We start from the raw sequence: 15,034 nt of genomic DNA on the forward strand, positions 1-15,034 counted from the left end.
CTTTCCATATGTGGCATCTCCATAGAATTGAACACCAGAGAACAAACTGGACTAAAAGTCATGAAAAGTGAAAAAGCTCAAGTAATGTGTGGTATTTCAGAGAGCTGTCATTTAAACCTTAAAAAAATAAAAAGATACCAAAACACACAAGGAATGCCTGCTTAATACATTGACAATTTCAATTAAAATGAAAATAAATTACTTTAAAATTAAAAAAATAACAATGTATGCAAAATAAAATAATTGTAAACTTGAAAAATGGAAAAAAATGTTAATGCTTCTTGACTGGCATCACATGGGATTGCATACAGTACGACTTTCCTCCAATGATTTTCAAAATCGTTCTTAGTACACCTCTTACTATTAGCACCACAATTACTGGTTAAGCAAAGCTTTTTCTTTAAGTGTGGGTTTACTGAGGCATGAGCAATGATACTAAGTGAAAAAATGAAATCTGTGATTTCCTAACATTTCTTCTGATTTATTTACTCCAAGTGATACATTTAACCTGGCCGTGCTCTGATTGTTGAACCCATTTTACAGAGCTAAATGAAGTGCAGAGGCAACTCATGGACATTTTTCTCTGCTCGAGTAGGAATGTTGGTTTCTGAGATATAATTGTCTAGCTCTAACATCTTGAATTGGTAACTGGTAAAACCCCCCTTACTGTATGCTAAAGTAATAATAAATATATTTAGTTCAGGTGGGTAGCTGCGTCAGCATGCGTAGGCTGCAAAGGAACGAGTAATAGGTTTATTCCATGCTGAAAAGAGAAGAAAGAAAACACAAAGTTTTGTCTGTATGTGTTTTCTTTCTTCTCTTTTCAGCATGGAATAAACTTTTTACTTGTTCATAAATATATTTATATTTAATATATTTTTTTCTAACTTACTGTATATCCATGTAGAATTAACACCATCAACTTTGACCCATTGCTGTAAGGACATCTGAGCGTGATTGGCTTCAACAAGAAGAAAACATTACCTGAATCCTCTTTACAGACTTGTAATTTAAGATTTAATTATGTTTTCAAACCAGGCCCTATTTACTGTATATTATACAAAGGGTTCTGTGTTTTTTTATCTCATTTTTTGTGTTCTTCTTCCTGCAACTAAAGAAAAGTCTGTTGCTTACCTACTGTATAGTTACCAAATCGAATGGTGTCATTTGATTTACTTTAGGATTCAACTAAAAATGAACAGAAAAAGGGCAACTAATTCAGTGGTTGTCAAGTAAGTATGCCTGTTTTAGGCAAAGCATACCCTTATTCACTATAATTTTTATCAATCAATTTTAACAGTTAAACACGTTTTATCAATTGGGCCACCAGAAATGTGTTCAAGCAAAAAATGCTCCATTTGCTATTAGCCAACCATCTATTTTAAATGTAGATGGTTTATAGTAGTTTTGAAGAGAGGTACACTTTGAAGAATAAAAAAAAGGAAGATTAAAAATTCTAACACAAACAATATGTATGGGAAAGCACAGCACCATTGTTACTTAAACCTTTTAAACCTTAATAAAGGAATTGTAAGGTCTAACTTAAATGTCTTAACAAATTAAGCAACTCTTTTAAAATTGAAAAGGAGGTCTGTCAGATTAGGAACTCTCCCCAATTGTGCCTAGACTGACTTTTTTTTTAAAACTAGCCAAATATCTTCTCAAATTCTATCAAGGATTTTGAAAAAATGAGGAAAAGGCAATTGGAATTTTCATGACTACATCACAGTCACTCAGTAAATATTGTACAGAAATTGTCTATACATATATTAAACTCTCTTTGAATATTTCAAGTTAAGTCAGTTCAGTGACACAATTTAGAGGTAAAGGAAACCATATTTTTAATATATATTTATATATCAACCCTTTGTAATAGCTGTAGATTCCCTTTTCAATTAATTAGAGGCATCAGTCTGTTGAAGCAGTGTTATGAGTTCATATTGAAGATAATATTGAAGATTACAAATAGCTTTGAAAAGATTGTTCAGAGTTATGTGCATAAAACAACATATATAGTAACTTGTATTCAAGCAATTTTCCAGCCAACCAAAAAACATTGTGAAAATATAATAAAAATGTTACAAATTTGTACTGTAACCTGACAATGCAAATCTTTAGACTACAGGGGATGTTGTCCAAACATTCTTTATACTGTTATAGTTTACAATGCTGTTGAATTCACATTTTGTAACTTAATAATGTCTACAAAACATACCCATGTAACATCTTGTAAATACATATACTGGACATTGCATAAATGTCTGGTGTTTTTGTAATGAGGTTTTAATGTTATGTCTGAATGTCTGATATTCCTCCTAGTAAGGCTGCAAAAACATTGGTAAAGCAATTTATCCAAAATAACACAAGTGCAACCTTTCAATGACTTTTTAAGGTAATTTTTTAAAGAAAGTGTTATTAAAAAGTTTTGTGTTTGCTGGGTTAATACTGATATATTGTACATAATACAATATCATTCCCCATGCTTAAGCCTTGGTGATTTCTTAATGTTTAAAAAAAAAAGGAATAAATAAAATATCCTCAAGGCACCAAAAAAAGTCTTGAAGTGCCAAAGGCTATTATGCAAAAATACTAATATGAATAATGACATATAATAATAAAAACATCCTTCTGTTAATATCCTTTTAGAGTTTGAGCAGTCAAACTCTTTCTTTTGGAATCACCTTAGAGATGACTCCGATCCCTTCGTTGGTACAGAACCTGAATGACCGCAGGCCTTTGAAGAGGCATCTTCGCTCTCAGGAAAAAAGGACTGCAGGTCCTCTCCTTTCATCAAAGATTCTCCCTGTGAATCTGAAACACTGCTAGTCCACTGGAATCCCATCAATACCTCCGTGCAGATGTCTCCTGTCTGAATCATTGTCAGTCTAAATCAGTCCATACTTGACCAGACAGTGCAGTTATGGTCATCATTCTCTGCACACCAAAATGACAAAATGCTGTTTTCCTCAACAAGCTTGAAAACCAGGTGTGCAGGCACAGGGCATGAGAGCCACACAAGTGTAAGGTGAAGATCTGTAGATCATAAACCACTGAAGACCTCACCCAATAAAGAACAAAAAAGAATGACCCATCTCTATTCCTTTGGGATCAATTCTTTTCAAGCCACCAGCCATGGTGTGACTCCCTTTGGAAGATGACAAAAGAAAAAATACTGTTCAGAGCTTTATAGATTTTTTTTAAATAGCAATGAACCAACAGCCAGTTAGTGTTTGAAAAAGCCATAAATCTATCACACCACAAGCAATTTATACTTAGACTTATATATTCCTAATTTGGCACATCATTCATGCTTTTTATTTCATTGGCATGACAGTTTTAGTTTTTCAAGCTTGTATTACGGCATGAATGGATAATGACCTAAAGAAGAACACAAAAAGTCAATTGTCTCCCATTACAGCATGGTCAGTCTCTTCAATGATTATTTCTTTTATTATTGTAATTTGTTTTCTTCCATTTTGGTCACATTTTCCTAACTTGTCCTTGGTTTTGCTCCATGCAAGCAAAACAGCAGGCTTCTGCAGAATTTTGACTTCTGCATTTTGCAAACTCTGTTGTCCTTTGAGTTGTCTCCAGAGTCTTAATACTGTTTTAAGAGTACACACTTTGTTACTGCAGATGAGTAGAAGCAGCTACATGAAAACATTTCATGGGCTTTCTTATATATATATTCAATTAAAAAACTATAAATACAAAAGATGAAGCATTATGTACAAACTTCATGCTTTGGGTTAGATTCATCACTGCAAAAAAAAACACAAAGAAAAAAAATCCATCAGGTAACATATTAATCTGAATGATTATTTTACCACATGGAATTTTATGTATTATCCTTAACATGTTTAATGCACTCACATGGATGGTGTTTGTGTGTCACTGTGCTAAATCAACAGTATAAAGGCTAACATTGGAGGTTAAATCCTTTCCCCATTTGCATGTATTAAATGGAAAGCATAGACATCAACCCATTCAGAAATACTTTTAAAATAATGATTTCTGCAGTCTCTTTCCAATAATCTATTCACAACAGAAGGCACTGGCATAACTGGCAATTCTGTGTAAAACAGAAACCTTTAATTGAAAGTTGAATTAGAGTCACATCTAAATATTTTTATTTTGTAATTTTATTGTTTTCAGCACAGACTAAATATTTTTGTCCTGGCTAACAGAAGCATCATTATAAACTGAAAAAGATTAGTGAGAGCAGTTAGTCCTCAGTGTTTCAGAGACCAAAAAAAACAACTAACCAGTGACCACATATTCTATTCTACAACTAGTTTTACTTTCTTATGACTCTCTACATAAGTTGATTTAAGCACAGAACACAGGAATTAATGATATGGACAGTTGTGATGTGGTTTAGAGACTTTGATGACTTTACTTGAATCAGAAATTATTTCTTAATTGACGTACCTTCTGCCAACATCCAGGCATTGGTAATCCATCAGGTCCCTGAAGTTTGAAAAAATAAAATGAAAAAAGTTTGCTTAGTCTTATTCAAAAGAGATGTGCTAGAAGCATGGTTCTGATCTTAATGGTTATAAACCTGGTGAGAAATTTATTTTTTAAATGAATTTGTGATGAATATTTCACAACAAATGTATTATTAATATGACCTCATTAAAAGAAATACTGTATAGTCTAATGCAGGTCCAACAATATGATCAATAATTGTGCTTTATTCCAGATTTTGTGTTGTCTTATAGTTTAAATTCTTAGCACAGACTGCAATAGTACAAAGAAGTATTTCTGCTGCAAAAGAAAGGATAGGTTCATTTTGAAAACAAATATTATTACAAATGGATAATTCTTTATTATAATTTAGTAAAGAAATAAAAAACGTAAATCATGCAGTAAGAAAATTATAATCTTCTATTTATTTAACATATTGTACTGCAATATCTTATCTTTAATTTTTCATAAAAAGATATAAAAGTCATATTGATTTGTATATTAGAAAAATCTTACTAGACAAATCAACATTTCACAATTACTGCAGGTGTTAATGTATGCAAACAGTCCTAAGTGTGCCATTACTAAATACACGTTAGAACTGTTTGTACTAATAATGTGCGAAATTAACAAATATGTTCTGTTAGAATATACAGTACTATGATAGTAAAAATTAAAAAAATGTTCCCTTATGCATTCACTGTATAAATGAACTTCCATGCACACATTCATAAAGCTAATTTGTAAAATACAATATTCAGTGTGTAAATAAATAATCACAGGGTCTGTCATGGGCAAAGCTAAATGAAACATGATAGCATATATAAATGTTGTGGTCCAAGTGATTTCAACATTTAATGGCAAATTTATATACACCAATTTGTAAAATCTTGCTATGAAAGGATAACTATACATAAATTTGTCCTATGCAAAATAATTGTATGCATTTCCTAAGACATTAGAATTGAATCATTTTTCAATCTATTTGCAAGTTATTCCAAAGAAACATTTACACTTTGTATCTGTGAGTACTCTCTACTCAGAAAAATAAATGATTTGTTTGCAAATTGGATTGCTGATCATAATAAGCAGGTGAGTAGTGATGTTTAAAAGTAGCCCAAGCATAAAGAAGGAAAATGGATTGTTCAGAAGTACAAGGCTAATAGTTTTTCCTAGTCTGAACCCAGCTTTCCATTGTATCAAAGGGAACTGAATCAAAGGAAACAGTAAAAAGATATCTATGAGAATATGGATCAATAGGGAATGGGACAAAAATAAAAACATTGCTCGGTTAAGAAAAAAATAATGGCTAAACTGGGACTGACCAATAAATATTTGATCAAAAGAAGAATAAATACAGGAAACACTGTATTTATTTAGTATTGTCCATTAATTTGTATTGGTATTGGTCTAATAATTTTGATTATCCATATAGTGTATATGTATATACTGTATAAAGAACATAAAGGCAAAGTCATCATAAAGGCAAAGTTGTAATTTCTTATATGCACTACATTTCCAGAAAATCAATTCAGTTACATACCGTTTTTATTATTATTACCTCCACTATAGACATACTGCATATCAATATATCTCCCAATTAAAACAGGAATAACACACATGAGTGTATGCCTTAACACAACCAGATTGATAAAAAGACAATTGAACTTTTGGAGTTCCTTCATTTTCTTCCCTAAGTTTGTTTTCAGAAGTTAGGTCAAACCCTAATTCATTAATACAGAGAAGAGGCTTGGTTCAAATAGGAGGCTGAATGGGGTAACTCACTTGGCTGAGAAGAACGACAATGCAAGCTCCCCCCCCCCCCCCCCACCCTTAAATAGGGGTTAAGCCTGGGGGCTGCTGAAAGAGAGAGATGTTTGAGGAGGGAAAATTGCCAAAATGAAAGATGTACAGTAAGTGGGAAAGCAAGAGACATATTTACTGTATATGTTGGTATGTGGAAGTGGTTGAGATTAGGGTTTGACCTCCATCTGAAGTTTTGTTTTCAGTAGTTTAGTCAAACCATAATTAAAACAGAGAATAGGCACAATTTGAACAGTGAGCTTAATTGGGTTAACATGATTGGCAGAGGCAAGACCAAATTGACCAGAGACAGGGAAAAGTTTGAATATGCTGCTCCCATAAGACCAAAACTTAACTTTTGATAGTGCAGAGGAAAGGCAGAAAGAAAGATTTGACTTTTTATGGTTGGGTGCAGAGAAGTTATGAAGAAGAGAAAGATCGATGATAAGACAGTTAGCCAGAATATGTGCAGGGCTATACTTAAAGGATTAATTCATAAGTAAGCAATGGATAGAATGGAAAAGTGGGGCAGGGAAAGCAGGCATCAATGGACGGGCTCTTGTAGAGCAGCAGGGAAAAGAATTGTGTAATGATTTCACTGAAGCAGGCGATGACCTGAGGAGAGAGTTAGGAGTGCAGCAAAGCAGCCACAGAAGAGAGAGACTGGTATCCATAATTTTAGAAACATTTCTGATGCAACCAGTGAGAGAGCAGAGGTGATGTGATGAGAAGCGAAGGGATGAAGGTATAGGGATCTCTTTGGACGTCAGCAGGGTGGAAGAGATAGAGGAGGAGACAGGAAGAGGCTCCTGGTGAGTGGCTGAACTGGAGGGATAATGTCATCAGGAGTCAGGGGCTGATACTGCAACATATTGGACACAGCAGGGAATAGAGGGCAGAAGTCCCACTGCCACATTCTACACTATGGTGAGGGCTGTGAAAGAGGACTGAGCCACATCGAAGGCAGAGTAAGTTTTAGTGGCTGGGTGAGGAGCTCCTGTGGAGCCAAGAGGTGGAAAAGGAAAGAAATAAGGGGAGGAAAATATATGGCAATGCTGAAGCCTTAGGTGGGTGGGCAAGGATGTCCAACAATGATAGATAAGGTGAAAAGAGGAAAAAGGAAGAAAAAAAGCAGACTGAGTAGAGACCAAAGGAGGAGTGAGAGGGAAAGGATGGGAAAAGAGGGTGGCCATAGAGAGCTGAATGATAAGGTCTGTATATTGTGTGAGTAAACAGCTAATGTAAAAACTAAACGCACCGAAAATAATGCACATGTAAGTAAGCAATTAGCAGGACATTTATATCTAGGTAAGCTGAAGTGGGCGAGAATAGGGTTTGACCTCCTCCTGAACATTTGCTTTAAACAACATGTATGATACAGTATACTGCCAAACTGGTACAAGAAGACAAGGCAGGGAGAGGAAACAGTTAACAGTAAAGAAGAAGATCCATGCTAGCACTCCACTGAAAAGTGAAACAGTTTATTAGGTAAGATATAAAAGGCGGAGATGTAAGTATAAAAACCTTATCTAATAATAATAATGGTAACAATAGTTAGAAATAGTTAAAGGGTATAAAACATAAAAAGAGGTTAAAAAATTGGGATGGAATGGGTTCATTTTCATTCCCTTTGGTTTATACTCAGATGCTACTCATGATGTAACTGCAACAGATTTTGGCCATATTCACAAATGCCAGTGCTAAGAACCTTCACTTGTCTAAGGACAGATGGGCATTGTATATGATTTTGTGCACCTATAGTTGGAAAAGATAAAATGCTACATATCAGGCTTTTACTTGATGCAAAACAGTTACTACTAATAAAATAATTTTAAAGATTTTCAAATAAAAAAACAAAACATTCTGAACCTTTCCTTTGTTACGTCAAGCTTTTGTTACAGCATGAATCTGGCAGCTAGTTCCAGGCATTGCATTGCAAGTTAATAGTATAGGGGGAAGGAACATTTCCAACACTGTCTTCTTGTGATATCTTCAATAGTTTAAAGTAGTGGAAAATCTTTATGTTTTAAATAAGTTGGAAATCATGCACACTTAATGTCATGTGGAAGGTAAAAGTGAATTTTGACCCATGCGCAAGCCATGCATCAATGGAAATGCAAAGGCGGTGTGTTCAGTTGAATACCTTTGCATTGTAGGTAGGTAAAAAGAAACATGCATACAGGTTTGGTAGGAAAGAGAATACTGTACCAATTGGCAGGGGGCATCCAGCCCATCTAGGCCAGGCTGACCTGGTTCCCCCTTTTCACCCTTAAATCCCCGGAATCCCTGTTTGCAAAAATTAACTGGAATTGTTACTAGGAGAGGAACTCACCAGCCCCATCAGAGAGGGCCATTGAAAGCACAGCAACTGAAGAGAGCAGCAGCCCAGCTTTCCACCGACTCATGTATCAGCCCTTTAGACAGTGTACAACGCAAGACTGCCCCAAGGGTAAGTCTATGAACCTGTTTTGCATTTGGGTACTATAGAAGTTGTTTTAAACAGCTGATGTGGTAGCAGGAACATCTTTCAAAAATGCTTAAGTTCTTACAGTTAAATGTGTTTTGTCAATTCAGAATATTTTAAGCACAGGGGAAAGGTTCACACTAAAATGGCCTGATTGTGTTTTCCCCTGTGATAGTGATGTTCAAAAATGAAGAGTTCAGAATGAAGAAGGCGCTAATTGCTGTGTGTACTGATAACATGGTGGTGCTGCCACTAGGTGCTTCTCTCCTAGTTGTGATCGTCTTATGCCATATCGAGGTGATTTTCAGAACTTAGCTGAGACATACCAACGGGCAAGGTGCATCTAATCCAGGGGCACCCTGTTCACCTTTCTCCCCCTTAGGCCCTTTTTTGCCTTTCTTTCCCTTTTCCCCCTGTGGACACAATGGTTTGATCAGGAAAATTACTTTCTTTTCACAGAGGAAAGCTTTTCACTTTGTCTTTCAGATCCAATGAGGGCAACCATTTAGTGCTTGAGAGTTAAGGTACAGTAGCTCAAGAAAAAAATACTTTAAGGAGAACTAAAAAAAGGAGGGTTTGCGTCTTAAATTGTTATAATTGGTTTTTTATATTTATTTTAACGCACAAGCAAATGTGTTGTAGATTTTGGTTGGATTCTAAAAGGATATGTTTAAAATAATTAGCAGACCCAACATGTTCTGCCACATTAATGCATCTGAAATTTAGACCTTTGATGTCTAAGTTAAGGACTCTAAAGATGAACAGTGTGATGCTCACTAAATTCTAAAATATCAGTGGCTCTGTATGTCTTCATAACTGATCTGTATCTAGTTACATCATTCTGATACAATTGAAGATGCCATTTTTGCTATATTTCCTACCAATAAATGGTGGAACAATTTGATAAAACATGTCCCTTTCCAGGTGGAATTACAAACTCAAAAATGTAGATTTTACATAAAACCTTGTAAAATAAGTTTGCTTGTGCTGTAGACCTTGTAATCTTGTCAACTGATAGCACTATCCTTGACTTTCAATAAACAAAAATAAGAACTGGAAATGATCTTCAATCCTAGATTGACTGTGGAAGCTCATGGGCAAAACATGGTAAAGATATACAGTGTACAGTAGTTTTTTCATCTCAGAAACATTGTCAGACTGTATCCTGTGCTATCTGTTTCTGCAGCTGAAAAACTGTTGTCTTCTCAGTTGATAATTGATTATTATGCCCAACTTGCCAGAGTCATTAAAATTATACTTAACAGGTTACAATAATGTCAAAATGGGGCAGACAGAATCCTGACGAGTGATCACATCACTCCTGACTTGGAGTTCCTGAACTGGCTTCCTGTCAGGTTTCGAGTTGTTTTTTAAACTATTTGGCTAACATGCAAGGATCTGCATTGCTTGTCTCCCCAGTATATAGCTGAAATGTTATCTGTTTACTCCCATTTGCTCAGCAGATTTGGATTGACTATGTGCTCCCACTACACTGTTTGGGTAAATGGTGCTGTTGGAGAATTTTTTCCCCACTTTCTCTTAAATGTCAGGAATCTGTCTCAGAAGTTTTTATTTCATGCACATGGGAGTGAAACACACAGAGATGCTTGGTGTATTTTTCTCAAAGTAATTAAACTAGAATATTTTTGTCACACTTGTCTGTGCTTATCAGATTGGCAGTGTTCCAAAATCAGGGACATCTTCCTAATTCCCTGTTTGCTAAAGATAACTTATTTTAACGCAATTGGTTATTTAGGTTCGTAGCATGCACAGTGCCATTTCTTGACTCTGGAACTCAATCCCATAAGAAACCAGAGTCTAGTCTAAAAAGAAGAGCCTTTTTGTTTTCTGTATCTGCTGTTTTCTTGCATTCATAATTAATTTTGATTAATACATTTTTATGTAAAGTGCAAGGTTTGAGATGAGTAAGGTTTGCTATATAAAGTAAAGTTGTAAAGTGTCATATTATGTGCTTGCAATTATGAGACCAAATATTGAAATTTACTACTCAAACTTTGCTTGTTGTCAAAGAAATAGAATAAGGGGAAAGTCATTTAAAAGCATTTCCTCCAAAAGTTTACAATCCAACAGGTAAATACTTTGAAAGTTGTTAGAGAAGCTATTTCACCAGAAAGCACCAATATTGCAATGGTCGTTCTCATTGTATCTGAGCATTAGGATACACAATAATTATTATGAGGGAGGATATTAAAGGAGAGCTTTACCTCTTTAGGTCAAGGGAGGATGTGATAAGTGACAGGAGGGTAAGTTAGATAGGGAAAGGCACCAGAAGGAAAACCAAGGGTGTTCCAGTTGTCAGGAAGTTCCTCTTGAGGGAAGACAGGGGAGGAGATGGGGAAAAAGCCAGTGTACAAAGGTCTCAGAGGGCAGGAGGTGAGAGAAGGAGTAGCAGGGAAAGTGCCTCCAGGTTACAAAACACACATGAACTTGCATCCCTTTCTTGTCATACAAACCACAGCACTTGCCCTGTTGCCACTCTATTGTCATGAACTTAACATTAGAGTACAGGAGAGTACATAGAGTACATACTGAATTTTTTTTCAATCAGTTGAAATACAGTTCAACTATTTAGGCCATGCTGTATGGCACGTTCAAACAAAACAGAAGTGATACAAAGAAACTGACAGTGTGGATAATTAATAGATGAGAAAATTTGCATATTTATACTTGATTCAAATCTAAGCTTCAGAAATGTCAAAAGTGCCTTAATGAAATAATATGGGAATACCTGTACATACATGAATATATATGTTGATGAATGTAAGATTAACTGCAAAAAAGGGACACAATTTCAGTGAAAACAATACTGTTTTTGACACTAATACAGGTAGCCAAGTCCATTCCTGGAAAAGTATAATGAAGTTGGGTATTACCCTAATCTGATACAACAATACTATATTTTAGATTTGACCAAGGTAAATGCCAAATTGTTCAGTGACAAACTCTACTGTCACACATCTCAACATTTAATAAAATTTGTAGCTTTCCAGGACCAGGGCTGCAGAACCCTGCTATATGGAAATGGCTTTAAAAATACAGCATCATTTTATATAAAGAATTGTGGGTTAATAGCAGAAATCTTTCAATGTGATATAGAAAATATGAAAAATTAAACTGTTCTACCTACATTCAAAACTGACAAAATAAAAAAGCACAGCTATAAAGTATATATAAATAGATGCTGTATTCTTTTGATTGAGCACACCATTTAAGGAAAATTAAGATTTTATCAGTTGGTTTAGACAGTTCAATCTAGGCAATGACATATCAGAATGTACATGCATTAAAATAAAATAAAACCAGAAGCAGTGGTAAGTAACTATTAACTGACTGTTGTCAATGGACTACTATTCTCTCAGCTTACCTTGATATCAAAATAGCTTCTCTGTCAGACTACTCAGGGTGCTCAAAATCTAGTATTGGAGACCCATTAATCCAAGGTTAGAAACCCTGGTGTTATTTTTGAGCCTGTGCTGTCATTTGAAGCTCATGTTAGAAACGTCTCAAGGGTATCATCTTTCCACCTGTGTAACATTGCCCGGTTATGTTTCTTGCTTTGTCTATCTGATGCTGAAATATAGATACATGACTTTTTTCATTAATATTAGACAACTGTATTAAGTTCTCTTGGTTACATACTGTATAAGGCCCTGAAGAATTTAATTCCAGGTTGCCTTAAGGATTTATTGCATGAGTATATTCCAACACCTGATATGGGATCTGATTCATGCATTCTTGAAACATAAAAAGAATTCCACTTTTTGAGGACTAGGTTTTGGGCATCCTTTTGCCAGACTGAAAAACTCCTCAAAGTGTAGTTTGGTAAATACATTTAGAAAGGTATTCTTGAGGAAACCAGAACTTTCATCCCATGAGTAGTAAGCACAAAAAATATAATTCTTTATGGTCATCTTTTATTTTCTTAGAAATACTGTACTTCTAGCTGTTTGGCAAATTTCATGACTTATAATTTACAGTGTCTTAAGAAGTATTCAGTACCTGCCATTAGTATCACATTTTGATTAATTACAATTAATGTATATATTGTTTTTTTTTTAAATAGACTTTTTTTAAAATGTAATGATGAATTGAAGAGTTATATATGATGGATGTCATACGAAGTGAAATTTACTGTTTGCATAAGCATTTACCTCCTTAGTACACTTAGTCAGTGCATGGTGGAAGCAAATTTGCTAGCTACTAATGCTGCCAGTCCCTACCAGCACAGTGGGATGGTGTAATAATCTCTATTATTCTGGGCTAAAAAGCTACAATTTGGATAATTTTTTTAAAAAAAATCATTAAGCCTCACAATGTATATTCTATTGCATTCAAGTCAGGGCTTTGATTGGTCTCATCAAGACATTCAGTCTCTTTTTATTAGATCCCTTCAGTGTGACTATGACCATGTGTCACTGTCCTGCTGAAATGTGACCATTTGAACCTGCCTTAAATACTTGGGTGATTCAATTAGGTTTTCCGCTAGGATTTGCCTATACTTTGTACCATCTACTTTTTCCTCAGTCTTAACAAGCTTTCCAGTCCCTGCATGATGAAAAGCATCCTATTAAAATGATGCTGCCATGACAATGCTTGACTGTTGGAATTTTGCTGACTAGATGATATGCTGTGTTGAGCTTATCTTACACCTAACAATTTGAATTTGAAATTTGAAACTTTCAATTAGTATTTTGTTATCTGCAATATTTCTTATACAGTATGATATTTAACTGGAGTCCATCTATACAGGACAGCTTTGTGTCAGGACTGGGATATTTTGTGAATGTAGTAATAGTGATTCCTTTCTCAGACACAGAAATTGTAATCTTTCAAAGTCACTGTTGGTTTTATAGTGGTATCCTTAGACTTGGTCAGCAGCTCAGTTTAGAAGGGTAGCTTGACCAGGGTAGTGTCTTTTTGGCATGATGCAAATGACACTTCCAAATGATCAATTCAATTTTACTCCAAGGGGTAAGTAACCATTTATGATCTGTCCTTTTCTACCACTTTATTGATCTGTTTTGAAAACTCCTGGGAATTCATAGTTGATTTGTTTATCTGTATGTGAGTTGTGGCTTGAAATTCAATACAGTATCTACAGTAACTGAGGAAACATCAAGATACAGATGTATTTACTCTGAAGTCAAGTTAAACCATCTTGATAACACTAAATTTGTGACCTTTCAAATTATTATTCACTTGAGCTGTTTTGTGGTTGCTGTAACTAAGGAGTTGGATACTTAAGCAATGGAGAATCTTCTAATTTTCTGATAGTTAATTCAGAGTAGCAAAGTGTGGAAACTTTTCAATTCTTAAGATCATCTTCATAGATCATACAAAATCCTTTTCTAATACTTCATGTTAAAATATCATCAATCTTTCAGTAATTTTCATTATGAATATATTTGTTTATAACTAGACAGTCAAGAAGAGTGAACTTTTAAAAAATACCTATTTTGTCCATTGACAACAGACAGTGGGTGTTAATGTGTTACAGAGTCAACTGCTCCCTTACTGAACCTTCCCAGAAATACAATATGTATCACCTTTTCTCCTCTGTCACCAAGATCTCCTTTCTCTCCCTTTAAGCCTGGTAACCCCTGCAAAATATAGCTTGGTCTTGTTACAATCACCTTCAGTCCTTAGTGTGAACAAAAAACCTCAGATGACTAACTCTAGAATATGCCGGATTTCAGATATACTAAAAACGAATAGCAACCCAAATATGGAGATATGAATACAGTCTAAATAATCACACTAAATTGTGGAGTTGACTTCTGATATCTTAGAAATGTTTAAATGATTTAAATGGTTTAAATGATGTCATAAATACTCTGTGTAAAATAATAAAGAGAAAAATTAAGACATCCACAGTAAGAATAGCACTGTGTAATATGCTTACAATATTAGGAAATAACTTCAAAGGCTTTATTTTAAATAACAATGTTCTTTCCTGCCTCCTTGTACTTACATCTAATCCAGGTGCTCCTGCTGTGCCCTGACAATAAAAGAAAAATGCCATTAAACATGAAACAGGATATTCTTCAGCTAACAAAAGCTCTTAGAATAATATAAATATTACAAATATTTTTGAAGCTTAATGTATATAAGTTGTGTGTTTCAGGAAATATCTGAATCTGATTCTCACCGGTAATCCATAAGGTCCTCTTGGTCCAGGTTCACCAGGTGGTCCTCTTTCACCCTTACAAGACAATCATATCTGTTACCTATGGACTTTCTGATTCGTCAACTCAAGGTCAGATTTAATTTTCTAAG

The 15,034-nt window shown here is 34.7% G+C and overlaps 1 protein-coding gene across 1 annotated transcript in view; it reads right to left on the bottom strand.

Moving 5' to 3' along the window:
- Window positions 1-7,039: 7,039 nt before the first annotated feature.
- Window positions 7,040-15,034, bottom strand: part of col25a1 (collagen type XXV alpha 1 chain) — a 104,287-nt gene continuing 96,292 nt past the window's right edge. The window contains exons 27-31 of the mRNA XM_088920780.1: window positions 14,907-14,960; window positions 14,730-14,756; window positions 14,305-14,358; window positions 8,482-8,559; window positions 7,040-7,135 (exon numbers count right to left, since the gene is read on the bottom strand). Coding sequence (XP_088776906.1) covers window positions 7,040-7,135; window positions 8,482-8,559; window positions 14,305-14,358; window positions 14,730-14,756; window positions 14,907-14,960 — 309 coding nt within the window. The remainder of the gene's footprint in view (window positions 7,136-8,481; window positions 8,560-14,304; window positions 14,359-14,729; window positions 14,757-14,906; window positions 14,961-15,034) is intronic.

The sequence above is a fragment of the Atractosteus spatula genome, chromosome 1 (genome assembly GCF_055471065.1).
Source record: "Atractosteus spatula isolate fAtrSpa1 chromosome 1, fAtrSpa1.hap1, whole genome shotgun sequence".
Taxonomy (NCBI): Eukaryota; Metazoa; Chordata; class Actinopteri; order Semionotiformes; family Lepisosteidae; genus Atractosteus; species Atractosteus spatula.